At 45.4% G+C, this 22,454-nt stretch overlaps 1 protein-coding gene across 7 annotated transcripts; it reads left to right on the top strand.

Moving 5' to 3' along the window:
* Positions 1 to 460: 460 nt before the first annotated feature.
* NHLRC3 (NHL repeat containing 3) lies at positions 461 to 17,264 on the top strand. 7 transcript variants are annotated; one of them, XM_078616510.1, is made up of 9 exons: positions 506 to 577; positions 4,014 to 4,166; positions 4,790 to 4,861; positions 7,129 to 7,293; positions 8,298 to 8,448; positions 9,605 to 9,805; positions 10,903 to 10,994; positions 12,476 to 12,588; positions 15,837 to 17,264. In XM_078616510.1, exons 3-9 carry the CDS (start codon positions 4,799 to 4,801, stop codon positions 16,063 to 16,065), a joined length of 1,014 nt encoding a protein of 337 aa, XP_078472636.1. In that variant the 5' UTR covers positions 506 to 577; positions 4,014 to 4,166; positions 4,790 to 4,798; the 3' UTR covers positions 16,066 to 17,264. The 7 variants fall into 7 exon arrangements, with proteins under 7 accessions (XP_078472639.1, XP_078472636.1, XP_078472640.1 ...); XM_078616514.1 differs by having other exon boundaries at positions 508 to 577; positions 4,014 to 4,085; XM_078616509.1 differs by lacking the exon at positions 506 to 577 and adding an exon at positions 665 to 774.
* Positions 17,265 to 22,454: the final 5,190 nt, after the last annotated feature.

The following is a 22,454-nucleotide window of genomic DNA, read 5'->3' on the forward strand; positions in this document are numbered from 1 at the left end:
TACCCCCCCCCCTTTTTCTACCCCCCCCCCCCATTTTCTACCCCCCCCTTTTTCTACCTCCCCCCTTTTTCTACCCCTCTTTTTCTACCCCCCCCCCCCCTTTTCTACCTCCCCCCTTTTCTACCCCCCCCCCCCCTTTCTACCCCCCCCCCCCCCTTTCTACCCCCCTTTTTCTACCCCCCCCCCCTTTCTACCCCCCCCCCCCCTTTCTACCCCCCCCCCCCTTTTTCTCCCCCCCCCCTTTTCTACCTCCCCCCTTTTTCTACAACGCCCCCCCCCCTTTTTCTACCCCTCTCCCTTTTTCTACCGACCCCACTTCCCACCCACCCCTTCCCCCTCCTACCCCCCCTTCCCCCCCTTCGCCACCCCATATTCTAACCCCCGTAACTGCAAGTTGGCAGTGACGTCGCCCGCTCGGAGGGGGGTGGGGCGGTGAATCGCCCCGCCCCCTCCTCGCGTTTAGCCGAAGCCGTTCCTCTTACCTAAGATGGCCGACCGAGGCCCGTGTTAAAGCTCCGCATCGTTAACGTTAACGTGAGCTTCGCGTTACGTTTTGTATTTGACACTTTCCCTCAAGGTATGTTTTTATTGTAAACGGCGCTGTTGAAATAAACAACGACGAGCCGCCACTTGTTCGTAGTTCTCAGGGCGTCGTGTGATTCCATTGCTAAAAGCGGCCACTTTAATTCATTATTTTATCTTCATTTAACAAGGAAATGAGGTTTCGATTTAAAGCTTTCGTGACTGCAGTGATTCGTATTCTTGGTTCTTTCGGTAAAGTTTTTCACACCTCATGATGATTGCTGGTGTCGCAATTGAAACGTCGTGAGAATTTAATTGTTTTATATTTTATTTCGATTTAAAGCTTTCGTGACTGCAGGGATTCATCTTCTTGGTTCTTTCGGTAAAGTCACGTAGAAGGGAAGTAATAAAATAATAAAAATAAAACATAATAAAACAATTCTCACGACGTTTCGGCCACAACGCAAGCAGCCATCCTCAGGCGAAGAATGAAACACCCCAAGCTTGGAGCGTATATTTAAGCTGGGTTAGAGGGGGGGGAGGTGGGAAGAAGAGCGCCTAAACAAAATAATTTGCATATCAAGAGGAATTCAGCATATGGAAAATGCGTAGGAGGTGGGCGGGGGGGGGTTCCAAATCAATACTATGCCCGTGCATTATGCAGGATTAGCAGCATCAAAGGGGGGGGGGGAAGGGGGGGAGCATTAACAAAGGAAAGGAATGTTAATAGTATGTAGCTGTAGTTACTAAACAACCACGTAAAAAACTACAGTATAAACTGCATGACAAACTAAAGTATAAACTACATAGCATCATCAGTAAACTTACTATACTCTACAATAAGCTGAGTTACTAACAGTAAGTAATACATGAAAAATTCTACGTTGTAAAAAATTATATAATATGCTTCCATCTAAACTTTATTCTCTTACATCACACGCGTCTATACCGTACTATATACTTCCATAGGCAAAACCAACATTAAATTACATACTGTATTGCTATAAACCACCCTATACCTTATACATTTTTAATATAACACTATGTATTATTCTACCCACCCTAATGTGTATCAAAATGGTTTATTACGTCCTTCCAGTGATTGCTAAGCCAGAATCCATCTTCTCGGTTAAAATTGTCTCTGTGTTTGTAAATGTGGATCGCCTCATGTACGAATCTCTCATGATAGCCAGATGGCTTGCAGAGAACCTCTGTCTTGGAGAAGTCAATGTCATGTGAGCCCACTGAGTTGTAACAGTGATCTGCCACGGCTGAGGTGTTTGTCCTACAGTGTTTCAGGTCAGCTTTATGTTCACGGATGCGGTCCGAGACATGTCGTTTGGTTTCCCCAATGTAACTGCTACCACAGAGGCAACTTAGTTTGTAGACACCAGGGTACTGTATGTCTGGAACCACATCTTTTACAGACGGTACCAGATCACGGATTTTATGTACTGTGTTGAATCGGACCTGGATCTTGTGTTTAATCAGGATTTTGGAGATCTTTTTTGTGACCCCAGCAATGTAGGGTAAGGTGATGGTCTTGAAAGGCTCCTCAACAGGATCCTTCTTGGTGGTTGGAGTGATGGCTTTGCGGATTGTGTAGTCGGAGTAACCATTAGCCTTAAGAGCTTGGCGTACGTGTTTGAGTTCACTGGAAATGTGTTCATGGTCGGAGATGCATTGGGCTCTATGATATAGAGTCTTGATGAGGGAATTCTTCTGGGATGGATGGTGGTGGGAATCCGGTTTTAGATAAGCATCCGTGTGGGTGGCTTTCCTGTAGACAGAGTGGCTCATTGAACCATCAGGTCTCCTTTTGATTAGGACATCCAAAAAGGGTAGCTTGCCATCATTTTCGACTTCCATGGTGAATCTGATGGCTGGGTGTATGGAATTGATATGGTCGAGAAATTGGTCTAGAGCAGGCCGGCCATGTGGCCAGATGACAAAAGTGTCGTCTACGTACCTCTTCCATAAGGTCGGGCGTAGAGTGGCAGTCTGGATGGCGTCCGTCTCAAATTTCTCCATGAAGATGTTGGCTACAACCGGAGATAAGGGGGAGCCCATTGGGGTGCCCTCAATTTGCTTGTAGAAGGTTCCATTCCAGGTGAAGTATGTATTGGTTAAGCAGTGTCTCACCAGGGGGGGTACCCCAGCATTCAGTCCTTGATGAACCAAGTCTTCAATGATTGCGATGGTGTCAGGCACAGGCACCTTGGTGAACAAGGAAACCACATCAAAACTGACAAGCAGGTCGTCTGGGGACAGGGCAATCCCCTTGATTGTTGATACCAGGTCAGTAGAGTTTAGTACTGCAGAGGTGGTTTTTCCAGTGAAAGGCCGTAGGATTTCGGACAAAAAACGAGCCAGTTTGTAAGTCGGGGAGTTGATAGTAGAGACAATGGGACGAAGAGGTGTATCTTCTTTATGTATCTTTCCCCGACTTACAAACTGGCTCGTTTGTCATGCAGTTTATACTGTAGTTTTTTACGTGGTTGTTTAGTAACTACAGCTACATACTATTAACATTCCTTTCCTTTGTTAATGCTCCCCCCCTTCCCCCCCCCCTTTGATGCTGCTAATCCTGCATAATGCACGGGCATAGTATTGATTTGGAACCCCCCCCGCCCACCTCCTACGCATTTTCCATATGCTGAATTCCTCTTGATATGCAAATTATTTTGTTTAGGCGCTCTTCTTCCCACCTCCCCCCCCTCTAACCCAGCTTAAATATACGCTCCAAGCTTGGGGTGTTTCATTCTTCGCCTGAGGATGGCTGCTTGCGTTGTGGCCGAAACGTCGTGAGAATTGTTTTATTATGTTTTATTTTTATTATTTTATTACTTCCCTTATATTTTATTATTTACCTTCTACGTGACTTTACCGACAGATAGTGAGTGTCTGTTTTACGTCTTAGCACTATTAAGGGTGTTCCTTAATGTGCATCAATGCATTGTAACATCACCTCGTGAACAAAACTTAATTGTCTTGTTGTTAAGCAACATTTCGATTTGTTGATAGCTCTATTGGATTTCATCGCTTGTCGCCGCCTGATGGTTCTGCACAATTCCTTAAGGTCTCGTTGCAATGTATTGTTTACGTTTTTTAGATTTAATTTGCAGTTGTTGTGCTCATGTACCACGCATCTCCCGTGATAAATTTGCGTTGTACCGAGAACTTCTTTCACGCCGTACGTAGCTAATCGGGAGGTTGCCAGGGGAAGGACAGCAAACTGAACTGTTCTGAACGGGATCATCAATGTCGCAGATCAAAACAAACCTTAAACTTTTTATGTGATTAAGTGATACATCTGCTATGTGTATGCAACTGTGCACAACAAATCCTTGACGTGGGGGCGTGTGAATGGAAATTACATCAGTTGGCGTGTGTTGTGTGGGATGTAGGGAATGTCCAGTTTATTCGACTTAAAAACGTATCTTTGGCTTTGCTGGCCAATACAATGACCCCGTGTTTGTTTTTGTGTTTAGGCCACGTATGTTTTGTTTCTAGATTTGAAGTTTTCGTTGACTGCAAGGAATCCATATTCTTTGGTTCTTTCGGTAAAGTCACGTAGGTGATAAAAGAAAAATAAATAAGTTAAATCACGACGTTTCGATTGCAACACAAGCAATCATCATCAGGTGTGACAACCACAACAATACATTTTACTGGTAGGAACCTCCTGGTTCCACCAGCCCACAGGGGATTATTGTGTCCGTCGTGCAGGGAGGGGCTGGGTGGGGAGGGGCTGGGTGGGGAGGGGCTGGGTGGGGAGGGGCTAGGTGGGGAGGGTGGGGCTGGGTGGGGAGGGGCTGGTCACCCGGTGGTGCCCTTATAAAACTCAACGTTTAACCTACTCACGCCGGCTTGTGCCAGCCCTCACAGTCGGGCATATTTGCGGAATACACCACACTGCCGTTGACCCTGGCCATTGACCGAGCAACCCAACGTTCCTACCAGCTCCCCCCTGCAGGAATGTGTTCAATAACCCTGCCAGCCACTCACAGGCCCAACTCCGTTATCGCATGCTGGTGTACACACGTGCATTGATGCACCGCACAGCACATAAGGCCTTTCACAAAACCACACTTTACTCCCTTGCTGCACGAGGAAATCATTAAAAGAGTGGTCCATTCTTAATTGCGCCAAAGATCCGTCGCTCCACCATTGGTGGCCCTAAATTTGGAGGGAGTAATTTATAAAATGTGGCATTGTCTACGTAGAATTATCAAATGTGTGATGTGTATGTATTTTGTACCGACAGCCAGAAGCCATGAGAAAATGTATGACTCTGACAATGAGTCTCACCCTCGTGGGAATCCTCGTCGTGTTGAAGGTAATAATCTACAGCCTCAGCCATCACCACTGTTGACTGGCCATTTTCTTCACAAAGATGAACGTGAATCCTTGTGAACATGTAATGCCACGCGAACACTTGCACTGCATACACACGTGGTCCACTTGAACTTTCCAGTAGTTTCAATGAATCTGTTCTACTCTCTTAAAAACGTGCTGCTGAATGAGGGCCATTCCATGCCTTGTCGAGTGATATTTCACCACACTTCACGTCTATCGGTGCTGGTTGGTGAAGGTGGGGAGAGCGTAGATGTGGAGGCGTATACATCCATTACAAGTATGGACTTTGTTGCACTGCCCCCTGCTGCCGACCACAAATCACATGGTTATGTTTGTTTTCCCAGGAAAGGCTCACAGACTCTCAATACTTGCTTTTGGTAGGGTTCTGCCAAGTTTTTGCAGAAGGGAGCAAAAGTTGCTGTGTGTAATTCCAATTAAGAAATATGCCCGTAATTTTTCGTCATTGGGAAGTCTGACAGAAACCATTGACATTAGATGTTTTTTTCGGCTATGAGAAGAAACCAGAAAACCCAGAGGAATCTTAGGTAGAACATGGGGAGAACATACTAACTCCACACAGAAAGGTGCCCGAGTCGGAAATCAAACTCAGGATCTCCTTGCCTACTGTTAACACTGTGCCACCCTGTATTGCAATGCAGAATCTGCCCGATATCATCATTATTTGAAAACCAAGCATGGGTTAGTTTGGATAGTGCTTGGATTTCTGACCAGCTTACACGAAAGTTATAGGCACCAGTAGATACATTACACAAAGCTAAGATGAGGACAGAGCAGTTCCTGAATGCAGCATGTTTTTGCCATTTCCCTGAAATGTCAATACTACATATAGCACTTAATGATCATCATCCTTCCATGTGTGATAACATTAATTCCTCTTCTATTGCTTCATCAATTAAAATGTATCCTTATGGTCATGATGCGCAAGTAGCGATTATTGTGCTTGAGAATCAGACTCAGTTGGTACATATATATTAACCATTGGAATATTATTTTTAGAGGGCACCAGAAAGCCAATTTAAAGTGTATTTTTTTCTTCAATTATGAAATGCTAAAACTTTCATTTGACAGCCGGGCACACGAAATAAACGTTTACCTGCAAGATCAGAGGTGTGTGTTTTTTGGGTTGCCTCTATCCAGTGGGATTCTAAATTGGTATGCCACAGTCGATCGGCAGGTCATGTGTGGCGAGGTTAATTTTGGGCATACCAAGATATCTGGCCTGCGTGAAAGAAAAGCGAACTATGTTCTAAAGAAGTACAGTATACGTCGTTAATTCTTTCCAGAAGGTAGGACTTATACCGAAAATGACGTATACCAAACGATTTTTAAATCCTTTATATTAAGTTCACTTGCTTGCTTGCGCGCTTACGACCGTGCAAATCTTTCGGTCGTTTTTTAACCCACTTCCCGTGATCCAATCGAGCTGACATTTTGCACACAGACTCATTGTGCGTGACAATTTATTTTCGTGAAAATTTTTTTCCTAAATTTTACACTTTTTAGGAAAAAATAAATTATATTTAATTACCAATTGCTTAATGGTTGCAGGCAATCATCTGACCCATAGGTGGCAGCCATCTCAAGCCAGAGGACGAGAGGACTCTAGCCGCCACGCATATAAAGGATTTATAGTGAAAAACTTTTTTTTAACGAGTTAATTTTTTTCCCATAAGAAATAAGGGAAAGGAAATAATCCGTTCCAGAGTATAAGAAATTATATTTTATATGACATATTATACATTAATGGGGTTGTATAAAATAATTTAGACACTACATATTACTAAAATGCATACATAATTTAAAATAAATGCATAAATAAATTAAAATAAATATAAATAAATTGAAATAAAAATAAAATTTAACATCACTTTACCTTGCTGAGAGGAGTTTGTTAGCCTACGAGGATGGTGGTGAGGAAGGGGAGGAGTCGTGAACGGCGTATACGCGGATACGCGGTGACCCATCCCGACCCATACAAGTTCTAGCAAGCGCGTCGTACCCCAAGCAAGACGTCGTATCCCAAGACATTTTTTTCTCGTCAAAACACGACGTATACCAAATTCGACGTATTCCAAAGCGGTCGTATACTGAGGTATGACTGTACTCTAGAATTCTTTGTAGTGGATGCTGTTTTATCATCAGTGGCATGAGTAATCAATTGCAGGGTGACATCTTTACCCAGTACATTCCCTTAGCATGGTAACAACTGTTGGCTGTCCTTTGTAGATGTCGCTTCTGCTGAGGCACCGGGAAGCCTGGTCATATCATCTCAGTGGCGAGGGCTTCCTCTACAAGCTTGACCCCACGTGGCCACACTATCCGGAGCACTTCAGCGGGCAGGTGTTTGCTACAGCGGTGGATGGCGCCACTGGACGGGTGTATGTCGCGCAGGTAAGTGGATAAAATCGTTTGGGCTACCCACGATATAGTAGGCAGCGAAAACAACAATGTGGCAGTGGGGAACGCAGTTGGCACATCTGTCTGTCATCTCAGTCCACCAATACAGAATACTGCAAGATCTGACCATGTCTGTCCAGTGCTTGCTGAGCTGCATTGGGCTTCCGGTTGCTGAACGAATACGTTATAAGATAGCACTCATTTAACACAAAGTGCTGGGCACAAATTAACCACAATACCTTGCTGATCTCGTAAAGGAGCATAAACCATCACGTAAACTCTGGCCATCCTTGCAGCGGAATTTGGCTAACCATCCAACAAATGCGGTCACCGCATCTGACACTTTCAGATCACTCCTGCAATTGGTCTGGAACTCTCTTCCGATATGAGGAAGCCATTGGAGCTATGCACTTTTAAATATAGATTTAAGACTAATTTCTTTACAACTAATATTTGTGTTTAGTTGTCCTTTCCTCACACCTCCGATTTGCACAGTTGGCTACCTATGGTGCGAAAGCTGTTAAATATACATACACACCTGGGGCCTGTCCAATGGACCTCTTGTCAACAAGCCATTGGTGCTTCATGTAACAACAAATTAATATTTACGTTGCGCTAACCCTAAACGCTATACAGTCAAATGTTGCATATTCATACTCGCTTGGAGACTTGAGGTGTAGGCGAATGTGAAAAAGTTGTACATGTGAACATTATAGAAAATCACAGTTGCATCCTGCTCAAATAAGTTCACGGATAAAATAAAACCCAAACTGCTCTGTACCTGAAGCAATGCTCCACTGTATTTTATAAGTTAACAAATGTATGCAAGCATTAACTGCGTGTGAAAATGTCAGATTTGTGGACGTCTATAGGAAATGAGTTCCATGTGCACAAATACTGCACTGGGTGTGGGCAGTTAATTGTTCATGGCAGATAAGTCACAGATATGGAACATTGCTATACAAGCACTCTTTGTATTTTCGCATGTTTGTGTGTAGAGGGGAGACAACGTGCCAAAAATGCTGGTGTTCTCAGAGTCTGGGTCATTCCTTGGGTCCTGGAACTCGTCAGCCCTTGAGATGCCCCACGGCATCTTCTTCCTGCAATCTGCGAACAACTCCAATATCTGGGTCACAGACGTCGGCACGGGTAGCACACCCCATCACCATTCATAATTACCCGATCAGCAAACTTAACGAGCTCAAAGGAGAGGGCATGTCTAATTCATTCTTACTGTGATAATGAACCTGTATAATGTATAAATGTGTCATTAAAACCCGCCACCACCCGACACAGCCAACTAGTAAGGGTTGTCACGTAAACAGAACATGCCAATTCGTCACTTGTACAGCACACCAGTGTGTTGGAGAGCCAAGCAACAACATATACAAACTGAGTACGACGTTCCACCAGTAATTACAACTAGCTTCATCAGGCGACAGCCAAATTTGTGGAGAAGTCTTTCTGTTTCGTTCCTGATATAGAGGCGTAGATGTGTTGACTACCCTTCTTGCGCTCTTTGAATCTCTGCATCTTTTGAGGAATGCCAGTGAAGACAATTCGGAGTTTCTCCAGTTTTCTGGTTTGAAGAAAAGTATCCTCCCCATAGAGGTTAGTCAGTTTAACACGTAGGCTTTCGCGACCAATATCATCCATAAGAGGTTTTTGGATTCTTTCATCCACCGAACAGCCTCGAACCTCGCTCGAGGCTTGCCTTATATCCTCTATTCCCCGCTGCCCCCGCTCCTCCCTCCGTCGCCCCTCTCCTCGGTCCATCCGGCCAATTCCAGTTCCCTAGCATCTGTTTGCCCATCCTGTCACGTGCTTAACCCGAGGCGGGGTGACTTGTCCTCACGTGCCCCTATATCTCACCCCGGCCCGTCACGTGCATGGTACTGTACCCTGCTAGTTATCTCCACAACACACACACACAGCGCAAAGCGCCGTAGTGATCCGAATAACATCACTACATATGATACTGACATGAGACATCCCTATCTGGCTTGGGCCCAAGCAGGGCCAGGGGTGGGGCAAATTACGTTGTTGTTGCCTGTGACGTCACTACTCGAATACAGCTTCACCGCAGTATCTGCATGCGTCTCAACTTGTTCATTGCTTGTGACGTCAGCGGCGCGGCTCAGATTTTGCATTGGACAAACAACCTGGGCACTCATGAGGTGCGCCAGCCGAGCTCGGCAAAGCCCCAGCACAACGTGATTGTTGACCGCCACTGCCATGTGTGAATACATTCATATCTAGTCCGGTCCCTGTCTTGACTGTGTCACTGCAACCACTTTGCCGACAGGTGAATGGGGCCACTCGATAAAGAGGTTCTCCCCAGACGGGAACCTGCTTGAGGTGCTAGGCACGCCGGGCAAGGCTGGCGCCAGCTTCACGCCACTGCAGTTTGACCAGCCGGCAGAGGTGATTGTGGGGCCGCGAGGGGAGATGTACGTTGCCGATGGAGACGGTGGCCTTAACAACCGCGTCTTCAAGCTCCAATCTGGTGCGTGAGAGCTATTTTGTCCTTTTGTCGCTACCTCTCACTTCGCATTGGACCCTTTATTAGATTCTAGATTAGAAGTTTTCGTGACTGCAAGGATTCGTACTCGTTGTTTTTTTCGGTAAAGTCACGTAGGTAAAAAATAAATAAATGAAAAAACAACTAAAAATTAAATCGCGACGTTTCGGAGGCAACACAAGCTTCCGTTTTCAGGTGGAACCGTTACAGCCAAATTCACTGTAATAAGTGAATTATTAAGAATAAGTGCATTATTAAGTTAATTATTAAGAATAAGTGCATTATTACAGTGAATTTGGCTGTAACGGTTTTACCTGAAGACGGAAGCTTGTGTTGCCTCCGAAACGTCGTGATTTAATTTAGTTGTTTTTTCATTTATTTATCCTTTTGGATTCTTCCATCCACCGAACAGCCCCATTTTCAAGTCTCCTTAATGGAGACTGTCTTCAAGTGGAGGCTCACTCAATTGACTGTACTGCCAGCTTACATTTAATTCAATTTTTTCCCCTTGTTTTTCCTCCAAAATATACTAAATTTTGTAACGTTATCTACGTCATGTTGCATTCAGGCAAATACATTTCCATTGGATATTACCAGACACATTTAATGTAACATCAATTTTGGAGAAAGCCCCTATAAGATGAGATTAAGGAACTACTTCTAAAGTAAATTTGTTAGGAATCTTACCCAGGTGGAATGCCTTTCATATTCCATGTGTTTCTCACATGGCAATCAAACCAATTTATTTAAATTATACTGAGCTGGTATATCCTAAGTTAACTGGAACACAAAGTTTAATTTAATGGTACTTTGTGAGTCAGGCTGAGACCATCACCACATTCCATTTGAGACCCCAGTTTAAGCGAAAGTGGCTGAAACCTGTCTGCCAATCCAATAAAGGCTGGAAGCCACTTAGTAACATTGCATTTGCTGAATTGCCTGCAGTTGCTGTCATTTGGATGAATCCCTGCTAATTTTAACTTTGATTACAATATGAAATACAATTGATTTCCTTTTTAGCTGTAAGCCTCCACTGCACTTGATCAGATTGGCACATGGTGACTCATTCTTTCCATTGACAGACCGGACCTTGGAGTGGGTGCACGGAGAAAAGGGGAGTGGAAAAGCCCAGTTTTACATCCCACACAGCTTGTGCCTCGACAGCTTTGGCAGGGTCAGTTTACCGATCAAGAAATTGGCGTCGGAATGCATACCTGTTGCGCCTGAGAGTATCGAATTTAATAGTAGCAGCAACAGCAGAAACACACGGATGTAAGAGATTAATGATAAGAAAATGACTGCAGTGAATCTGTGAGAAGGCATGTCAAAACATGTTTGCAAGCGATTAAAATTGATTCCTACATGTACGATTCATGCATAAATTGGTACGTGTAAGAAATAATTATTTTGAATGTTAGCTAATAAGTGTATACAAATCTTATGGTGTTAAAATGTTGCTGCCTTTGGCCATGTCACCTGGAGTGCTCCAGATCTCATCAGATCTCAGAAGCCAACTCTGGATATTGAGCCTGGATAGTGCTTGAATGGGCAACCACCATGCACAAAACTGTCCATTTAAGTCTGCGGGGCTATGTGGAGGACATTATTGTTACTCTTTGTTTTTTTCGGTAAAGTCACGTAGGTAAAACACTCGTCTGTTAAAAACTCTAGCAGATCAGTGAAATTCCTCCCCATAGAGGGCATTAATTCTAGATTTGAAGCTTTCTTGACTGCAAGGATTCATACTCTTTGTTTTTTTCGGTAAAGTCACGTAGGTAAAATACTCGTCTGTTAAAAACTCTAGCAGATAAGTGAAATTCCTCCCCATAGAGGGCATTAATTCTAGATTTGAAATTCCTCCCCGTAGAGGGCATTCATTCTAGATTTGGTTTCAAATCTAGAATTAATGCCCTCTATGGGGAGGAATTTCACTTATCTGTTAGAGTTTTTAACAGACAACGAGTGTTTTACCTACGTGACTTTACCGAAAAAACCAAAGAGTATGAATCTTTGCAGTCACGAAAGCTTCAAATCTAGACATTGTTGTTTTTACATGTATGCTTCCCTGTCTCCACTTCCTACCTTCACCAACTCGCAGACCAGTTTGATGATGTTCAAATAACCACAGTGACCCACATGGCATTGGAAGGACCTCATTCAGCTGTGTATTGATATGTTTACGTATACTAATGCAGGGAAACACTGTGCAAATGAGAATGATAAACATTACAACTCACACTAAAAAGAATACACTCTTCAGTCTAGAGTTGGGGCAATCATTTGATTAAGGCGATTATGCAACCAAAAATTTGAATAAATACGTTTCCAGTGGTCCGTTACTCGGCCCCTTGAAAAAAACAAATTCACGCCCAGCGTGATGCAGCTAAAAAAGGTAATTATGTTACCAAGTCCCACCCAATAACCCTTCCATAAATTCGCACGTGTAAGAACACATGTAAGTCTTTTTTCTCATGTATTTTCACATTATCAGATTAGTCGAATACATAATTATATTGCCCATCTCTACTTGAATAGAGTCACGACCCAAAATTTGTACATGTGCATTGAATCACAAGATAGTTTAATAGGTTGCATGCCTATTAGCGAGCATGAAATCCACTCAAGAGTTGTGCGTCTGGCGTTTGTACATCACAGCTGTGGGTGGCTGACAGGGGGAACAAGCGAATTCAAGTGTTCGACGCTGCCACTGGTGAATGGCTGGGAGAGTGGACTTCTTGCTTCACGGATGACGGCCCATATTCCGTCAGGTGAGGCTACATGGCCTGGTCCAGTGTGTTGCTGTGGTCAGAGCACTCGACTCAAATTTGAAATGTTGTAAGTTTAAATCGCAATCAGGAATCAATCTAGCATATCGTGAACTTCACCATTGAGTAAGTTATATCTGATCACCTCTTCTTCAGGATAATGATTTTAGGCACTTGCATGACTCGGCAACTTAAAACGTGTGATGTGACATCTCAACCATTACATTTCCCTACAGCAGGGAAATGTAATGGTTGAGATGTCCCCTGGGGGCAACCATCCCTCTGCAGCACTGGCCTGCCAGCAGTAGGGGGTTGATATTGCTGCATTGTTGTCAGTTAATTACTTTGCAGACCTCAATGCCTGCCTACTCTTTTTGAAATAACATTGCGGGATCTTTCACGTCCACTGTGAATATACCGGTCATGCTAACTACGGTGCCGTTGGAGTTCAGATCGCAAACCTCTGCAACAAGCCACAAATGTGCTACTGCTTGGCCATATCGCCACCCTAAGAAGTTAGCGGTGGTCATTCTATGGAGAGCCTGACCCCTGCCATGAAATGGTTTATGTGACTAATGTCGTGGGTATACTATTGAACAAATTTCTCGATTGACAATGCATTGGTTGCATCACGTTTTTATGCAAGTGTTTTAGTTGGCACTTGAGGCCACAAACCAGTCAGACGGATCTTAAGAGTCAAAAAAACTGTACAGCATTAAGAATCTATAATCAACGATTTTTGGGTTTAGATCGCGTTATTTATAAATGTGTCGTAACCCTCCACCACCCGACACGGCCAATCAGTAAAAAAAGTGTCACGTTGACAAAAGACAAATAGTTCACTGCTTTAGCCCACCGGTGTGTTGAAGCGTGGAACCACAACATTTACAATTTGAGTACGACGTTTCGCTGGTAATTGCATCCAGCATCATCGGGCAATTCGCCAGAATGGTGAGGCTCTGCTGTGTCTCCCGTTCTTATATAGAGCAGCAGCAGGGTGACGTCATCATTAACTCATTAACTCATCAGGTGCAAAGATTTGAGGGGGGGGTTATTGTAATTATATACTTGATTAGTAATAAGGCTATTGTTACGATGCGAGTTGTAGATTAGTAATCATTTGGAATGTGTTCTATTGTGATTATGCTACATTAATAATCAGTTAGTGCTTGTTTCCCTTATAAGGAATTGTAATGCATCTTATTTAATAATACGCTTCCAGGCCGCACTAAGCCTGTAGCTGTCTGAGCGATTAAAGTTATTTCTGTTTCTCTCAATCTCAATGGATTCTCTAATTAGTCTTTGCCAGTAGTAACTAGTTTTACACAACACTTCAACGTTGTCAAAATCAATTGAGTGTCCCTGTTGGCAAGCATGTTCTGCCACTGCCGACAGTTGTGTTTGCGATAGTTTAATATTTCTCTGGTGTTCTTTTAGTCTTACACTAACGTTACGCCCTGTCTGTCCAATATAGCATCTGCCACATACACAATTAATCCAATATACACCTTCTGTTGATAATTTAGGTAATTCGTCTTTAGTGCACGTTACTAGTTGTTGAATTTTGTGTACTGTACCAAATCTTACTGTAATGTTTTGCTTTTGCAAAACACGGGCTAATTTGTCAGTTACTCCTGAGATAAATGGTATTTTTATTGTTTTAATAATCTGATCGCTTTCAGCAGTGTTGCTTTGCGATCGTGATTTGGCATTTAGTGCTCTGTTAATTTGAGCATTATTGTAGCCATTCTGTCTTAGTGCTTCTTTAACATGTTTAATCTCTCTCACTAGACTTTCATCATCTGACACTGTTTTAGCCCGATGTATGAGCGTCTTGATTAGAGAGGATTTCTGAGCTGGGTGATGATGCGATTTCGCATTCAGATAGGCATCTTCACCTCCATTTCCATGGTGAACTGAATGGCCATTCAGTTCACCGCTAAAGCAGTGAACTATTTGTCTTTTGTCAACGTGACACTTTTTTTACTGATTGGCCGTGTCGGGTGGTGGAGGGTTACGACACATTTATAAATAACGCGATCTAAACCCAAAAATCGTTGATTATGAACAATATTGGTCGCGAAAGCCTACGTGTTAAATTAAGAATCGAAGTGGACACAGAGGGGGGAGAGAAGTCCTCCCCTTTGCCAAGCATGAAATTAATCGCTGGCAGCCATGTTAAGATAAACAAACACTGCCTATGAAAAGGGAGGCACCAAGCATGGAACGCGAGGCCAAACATAATTAACCCTTTTCTTGTTCCGAGACATCTGCTAGTTGCAGATTGGGGGCTTCCCCCCGTTCACCGGTGAATCTTGGAACTCGCAATCGGCTCGGCGTTAATTTGATTTAGAGGCATAGCGCCGCAGTTTTTAAAAACATTGTACTCACCGTGGAGAACTGTAGCAACACGACCACACTTTATGATAGCTGGCGCCAAACCGTACCACACGCCCTCCTGCATGGCCTTGTCAGTCTCGGTACCGATAATGTTATTTTAGTTTAGTTTAGGGCTGCCATCGGAGGTCAGTGCTATCCGATTGCTTATTAGAGCGTGGAGGCACTGATACTAATAATGTTGGTTCTAGGATTCTGCTATCATAATGATATTTTAATTATGTATACCATGCCTCCTGCACAGTACATTTCTAGGCACCAGAATAAATAAGTATTTAAGTATTTGAGATAATTACTTAGGAAGGAAGTCATGGCAGACCAAATACGATGTTCAAAAACAATGCGATGCAGCCATTCACACAATGAGAATAAACAAAGTTTTTAAATATAAATGTGCTTAAGACTACTTTCTTTTTTGTTATCCAATTACAATCTGAAAGTTTTGACTTTAATTCAGTCTTAAATATATAAATTGGTGGGTGCATTTATTTTCCAGGTAAGATGTTCCACAACTTGGATTCCAATGATATACCTGCTTGATGCTGTTCCTGATGATTATCAATGCCGATGCTGATTACAATGCCAACAGTAGTTGTGTGCGCATCTGTGTACATGTGCGAGACTGACCCAAGTCATGTGTGTACATCTGTTTACATGTGTTAGATCAGGGGTCTGCAACCTGCAGCTCCAGAGCCATATGTGGCTCTTTAAGGACTGCTTCATGATGTTATTGAAGTGCATTGCAGCTCTTGAAATAAGTTGACCAAATTCGAATAAAATGCCTCATTTTTGGTTGCCAACCCCCGTGTTAGACTGACCCAGGTCATGTGCGCGCGTGTATGTGCATGTTTTAGACTGACCCAGGATGGGCAGTACCTGGTGGTGGCACAGCTCAACGTGGGGCGGCTGCTGCTGCTGCACATGCCGAGCGTGGGCCTACCGGGCACGTGCCGTGTTGCCGCCTCGCTGCAGATGGGCCCTGAGACGCGGCCACACCTTGTCTCAGTCAGCCCTGCCACGGGTGCCATCTACCTGGCGGAGATCGGCGCTGAACAGGCACAGAAGTTTGTTCCAATCCGGTGATGACTTCTGCCTTTGCGGATTCACTCCGTTCACAAATCCACAGAGTCTCTATTTAGGCTGCAATTTCAGCACAGACTTAACAATGGTTACAATATGTGGATTTTAAATACCTCTATGGACAAAGCTCATGAAATCTTGGAGGCTGTTATTCATTGGGATGGTGGGTTGTAGAAATATTAGGTTTTGCTTTTCCTTAATTTCCTTAAAAAATTATGTATGTTGGGAAAAGGGAAAAGAAACTACCCTACATTCGTCCAATCTTTTTGTAAATGTTTTTTCCCCTGCACCTTAGGCACACAAAAATTAAGATAAACATTGAGTGAATTTATATTATTTTTATAATTTGGAGGTGCATTTCAAATCGTGGTTACAAAGACCACCAAGTTTCTCTGTAATAAGTGCACAATGCAACAGTCTCTGGTGCTCAAAAGCCTCGGTAACAAAGCAATGTACACATGGAATGTTAGAGGTAATGTACAAAAGGAAAGTTATGTGATAGTACAATAGGTATGCCAATGAGCTTATTTGCATTACTGTACCTCATCTTAATATACATGCTGTATGAGAATAGGTTTTCCCCTTTTTTCTGGCAACAAAGCAGGTGTTAAGATGTTAAAACACCAAACTGAAACCTTTTACAAGGAATCATGTCTGCATTAACCACAATATTCGTGGTCAGAATGCAAACAAAAACACTGATAATCAGAGTATGATTCCTTGTAGAAGGTTTCAGTTTGGTGTTTTAACATCTTAACACCTATTTTGTTGCCAGAAAAAAGGGTAAAACCTATTCTCATATTTTGGTACTGACAAAGGAGGTCCCATTATACATGCTGTATTTAAAGCGCGAGGTGCAGTTAAAGAATTCAGATATAAGGGTGTCAAAGTAGTTAATTAAAAAATCATATCAAATCGCACTGGAAAAAAATCAGCTTTGCTAACTGTATGGCACGTGGGGCAAGTACAAGTGGCATCCGCATCCCACAGCCTTGGAGCAGGTTTACGCGCCACCCACCCTTGGCTAGTCCATGTGTAGGGACGTAAATGTATTAAAACATTCATTTGTAAGGTGAATTGGAGCTGCATTACAAATGCAAATAGCGTGTACATGTTTGTAAAATGTTGCAAAGTAGAATTGTAAAAAACGAAATACTCCATGAAATTTAAATTAAGTTCAATAAAATCTTGAAATTGCTCAACCGAGTGGAATTTCATGCTACATTTTGAATGTTTGCTGGCTGGATTCAGGTATTAGGATGAGGCAAGGAGAGATTGAGAGGTGGAATAAGGCAAGCCAGGGAGAGCCGTGAGAGAAACCTGCGGAGAGATAGGGGGAGGGAAGCGGGTGAGATGAGGTAGGAGGAACCAGGGGGAGAATTAAGACAGGAATGGAGACAAAAAGCCAGAAATTAGGATCGACAGATAGACGGGCAAGGAGAAGGGGCAATAGAGACCGGGCTATTTCAGGATATAAAAAAATTTGGGGGAGGGACAGGTCACTTGTAAAGGATGTGTGGGTTGCTAGTGTAGTGAGTGACTTCCAAGACACGTCGTGTAGAAGGCTTCTTATCTATTCTCACACTTTAAGCACAACACTGGGCGATACATCTGTGTAACGTTCTATGGAGCTACACATAGCCGACCCTTCTACACAACCCCATCATTGGCGTCCAACTACACTGCTGTCTGACTAGCACAGCGACGGCGATGATGAGAGCCTTGCAGAAGATCGGCCACGTGGCCGGATGACGAAGAGAGATGACGGCGAGCGGTGACGCAGCCAGGACCCAGCACCCGCAACAGCACCGAACCTCTGGTTCGGACCCCCCTATATATGCCTCGGCGTGGCCAAGCCCCGCCTCCGGCCACACCCCCTTCCAGAACCTTCAAGCAGGCTCCCGGAGCCTCCAACTGACCCCGCCTTTCACCTTTACACCAGATACGCCCCCCTCATAATTAGGCATTATGTAATATACCCATAACCACGATTACCCCTTCAGGCCGACAGGTAACACCCTATCATTACATCACCCCTCCCCCCATGTTTAAAAGATAACAAGGCAGAATGATCCACAAAGAAAAGGGAAGGACTCAACCAGCAGCATAGGAAGGTAAGAGAGACAAAAAGAGGAACAGAGGGAAAAAAATTCCCTTCATATAAAACACGCGAGCGCAACTCCCCCAATTCCCCTCATACACACACACAAAATGGAATGTTCTTGTCAACGAAATATAAAAATTTAGACCGAGTCCTCGACACCAGTCCATCCATGGGGACAATCTTTACCTTCACAGAAGATGTGGGCTCCGCCCAAAAACTCAAAGAAGGCAGTTCCACTCCCGGCTTCACAGGCGTTGTGGGCACAGTTTCAGTCAGCAACTCCTCGCGTTCGGCGAGATCACGGGCCCCGCCGACCTTTGGCCGTACACAATTTGGAAATGAGGTGTCAAGTTTGAGGAAGAATATAAGGCTTCAACCGCGACGGATGAACAAACAACGGCGACGGCCCACTCGTATACGCAACGCACTGCGGCCGCTTGACTTCGACCACTTCCACGGGACCTTGCCATGGACAATGCAGCTTAGGGGACGTTCCCAATGGCACTTGCGGGCAATGCAACCATGCCCAATCCCCCACAACCCACTGCAAAACATGGTTCCGCCGCCCCGCATTTCGTTCGTTAGCCGCCTGTACTTTGGCAGCATATAATTTGGCCGCTTCACGAGCTGCCAAAAATACGTTCTAGAGTAATTTCCAAAGGCGCAGGCAAATTAGATTTTCCCTTTTCAGACAACCCCAATTTAACCTCCATAGGAGGTTCACTCTCCCTCCCGTACATGAGAAAAAAAGACAAAAATCCCGTAGAAGTGTGAGGAGCCATCCTGAATGCGGCCAACACCCCCGGAACATGCAGATCCCAATCAGTTTGGGCCGCGCTAACTGCCTGACTGAGCATAGATGTCAATGTCCTTTGTAGCCGTTCCACCATCCCATCTGTCTGGGGGTGGTACGGGGACGTTCTAATCTTTCTAGTGCCTAGCGCATCACAAACTTCCCATAGCAGCTTAGAAGCCAGATTCCATCCCTAATCCGTGAGAAGCTGCTCGGGGGCACCTTTATCCAATACGTATTCATGCAAAAACGCCTTCACCAAGAGGCTGCCGACTGGTTGGGCAGCGGCCAGGCCATAGGCCATTGTGAAAAATACTCAACACCTACTATGAGAAACTTGTTCCCCCTCTGCCTGGCAGGAAAGGGCCCGAGGATGTCGAGCACAACCAACTCATTAATTCGCAAAACCGAGATAGACTGCAGTCGAGGCTGGGACTTCCTCAGCGGCAGTTTCCTATGTGCGAATTCCGTGCAACCTTGAATGAAGTGGTGGTACATGTCACTCGACATCCCCGGCCAATAATCGCATTGCATTGCTAGCAACGTTTTACGCACTCCGAAATGTAACAACTTATCCTCGTGCACCACCCGAGTCAGCTTGCTTCGGAGGGCAGTAGGAACCACAACACGATGATGGTGTAACCCAACCACGTCCAAAATCAAAAGACCCTCCACCCTTAGGACCGGTCGCGGCCCATCGGAGGAAGCAGACTCCTTGCATCCCGCTTCCGCTTGACGCCACAAGGTCATAAGGGACACGTCTTCAATTTGCAATCTTCCCCACTCGGCACACATAAGGTGCAAAACAGTCCCCCGGCGCGACCTCCTCGGCGGGCTCTCCTCCCTCAAGCGCCACTGTGACAGCCGTAGGATTCACCGCCGGAGGTTTTTAACGACCCGCGCCGGATGCACACGTACAACCAGTCCCTTGGGGCAAACGGGATAACGTGTCCACGTTACAATGCCATACCCCTTTACGGTATACCCAGAACGAGTACTCCTGGAGAATCTCTAGCCAACGCGAGAGCTGCCCAAAGGGCATTATCTGTGCAAACCACATTCTCTGCCATAAAGATAAGGCCTATATTGTTGTATAAAGTATGCCTTGGCCAACAGTTTTCTACGGGTGACACAGTAACGCTATTCAGCAGTGGACAAGACGCGGCTACCATACGCAACTACCCTCTCCACTCCGTTCTTAACCTGGGACAGGAGAGCTCCTATATCTGTGTTGCTAGTGTCTGTGTCAAGGACAAACGGCAGGGAGAAATCTGGGTAATCGAGTGGGGGCCCGTCAGCCAGGTGTTCACGAAGGTCTTAAAACGCAGCCTCTTCCTCCGCCCCCCACTTGAATATCTGGTTCTTAGCCATCAAAGCGTGTAGCGGCTTAGCCACCATAGCAAACTGTGGCACAAATCTGCGATAGTACGATGCAAACCGAACAAAACTTCGGACCTCCCCCACGGACTTTGGGGTCGGCCAGTCCCGTATGCATGCCGTTTTTTCAGGGTCCGTGGCTACACCATTTGTACTAACAATGTGGTCCAAGTAATGCACGGAGTTCCGCAGCAAATTACATTTAGTGGGCTTAAATTACAGATTAGCCGATCGCAGTCAATGGAGGTTTTCCTAAAAAGTGTGGCTAAACAACAATGTAATCTAAATGAGGCAGGAGTCCCACTGCAGTCCAACCAAAACGAGCTCCATCAACAGCTGAAAGGTGGCCAGGGCCAAGTGCAAGCCCGTCGGAAGGCAGTTAAATTGGAAGAGTCACTGGGGCGTATGGAATGTGGTTTTAGTTTGACGACTGAGGGGAAGTTGCCAAAAGAACGCGCACCGGACAAAGCGTCCAGGGAGTCGTCCATGTGTAGTGCCTGAAATACACGCGCGCAGAGTACAGTCGGAGCAAACGAGGTCGAGGGTGTTATTGTCGTTAGGCGTGAGGAGAAGGCCAGAGATGGGTCGGGGGCGATTAAGGACACAGGGCGCTGATTGGCTGGGAGTTGTTATTGTCCAAATGTGATGCCACGCTGTCTGAGGACAGTAACAGGTGGTAGGGGGCGATTAAGGACGCAGGGCGCTGATTGGCCGGGAAGTTGTTGTCGCTAAGTGGTGCCGTGTTGTCTGGAAAACGTGGCAGGTGCCAGCGGGGGCTAGGGGGCGACGCGGGGGATGCCACTGGTTAATTGGAGATTAATTGGCTTGGGGATAAAGAGAGAGGGTTTTTGAAACAGACGGGAGTTCGCGCCTGTGAGGAGAAGAAGGATGTTGGAGCTGAATCAGCGGAGCCAGGAGCAGTGGAGAAGTATAGGGTAGCAGTGGAGAAGTATAAGGTAGCAATGGAAAAGCCAGCAGAAGCAGCTGGAGTGTGACGGCGAAGCCAGCAGAAAGCGGCTGGAGTGTGGCGGAGAAGCCGATAGTGATACGGCCGAGTGTGACGGGAGAGCCGATAAAGAGCGGCTTAACTGTGACGGAGAGAGTGGAGAGTCGAGTCGACGGAGGAGAGACACGGAGCAAGCGAGGCCGGCGGAACGCAGCGAGCGAGCGGAGAGCGCGGGAGGAATGTTGATTGGTGTTAGCTGGAGGAATGTTGATCGGTATTAGCGAAATAAAGTGAGATAAAAGCAAGAAGCTGTCCTGTCAAGTCGAGCACTACACATGCATGGACGCGGGTAAGCGTCGGCCACCAAGACCTTATTCAATTTACGAAAGTCTACACAAAACCCAAGACTGCCATCATGTTTCTTAACAAGCACTACAGGCGCCTCAAGGGCTGGTAGGAGAACTAATTTTGGTGGCTAACATCTAATCACCGCTTTCTGCACATGTTCCTTCTCTCGCAGACTCAGCCGATACAGGTTCTGACAAATGGGGCCGGCCTCCCCTGTGTAGTGGTGATACGCGCTGGGTGTATATGTCGTGTGCCAGCGCGTATGTACGGGTGTGTGTGTGGTGACGCGCGCTGACGGGGAGGAGCAGGCGTCAGTGCGCGGGTGGGGGTAGTGCTGCTGATTGGCTGTGTGCCGGTGACGCGCCCAGAGGGAGTGATCGGGTAGCAGCGCGGTGTGATTGGTCGGAGAGTGGAAACACGCGCTGAGCGGAACCGGATCGTAGGGATAGCGCGTGGGGATTGGGTAACGGAGGAGCGGTGCCGACGTTGAGGTCCGCATCCGCTCCGTCTCCCGGGAAGAAGGGGTATATAAGGTGATGCACAGAGGAGCAGGGGCAGAAGTGGAACCATCTAAGAATGAAGACGAAGGTGCAGAGATAGAGCCCGGAGAGGAGAGTAATGGAGAGTAGAAGAGAGTAAGGTATAGTGTGTAGCCAGCGAGAGAGAACGGTCTACACGAGCTGAGTAATGTATAGTGTGTAGCCAGCGAGAGAGAACGGTCTACACGAGCTGAGTAATGTATAGTGTGTAGCCAGCGAGAGAGAGCGGTCTACACGAGCTGAGTAATGTATAGTGTGTAGCCAGCGAGAGAGAACGGTCTACAC

This window comes from Lampetra planeri, chromosome 51 (assembly GCF_965212315.1).
Source record: "Lampetra planeri chromosome 51, kcLamPlan1.2.h2, whole genome shotgun sequence".
Classification (NCBI taxonomy): Eukaryota; Metazoa; Chordata; class Hyperoartia; order Petromyzontiformes; family Petromyzontidae; genus Lampetra; species Lampetra planeri.

Bases quoted from the DNA above. Each gene is read 5' to 3' on its own strand.
- NHLRC3 (XM_078616513.1), top strand. From the start codon at position 4,799: ATGAGAAAATGTATGACTCTGACAATGAGTCTCACCCTCGTGGGAATC. The intron at 4,862-7,128 runs GTAATAATCTAC...TGTCCTTTGTAG, and splicing joins GAATCCTCGTCGTGTTGAAG to ATGTCGCTTCTGCTGAGGCA. The intron at 12,589-15,836 runs GTGAGGCTACAT...TGCATGTTTTAG, and splicing joins GACGGCCCATATTCCGTCAG to ACTGACCCAGGATGGGCAGT.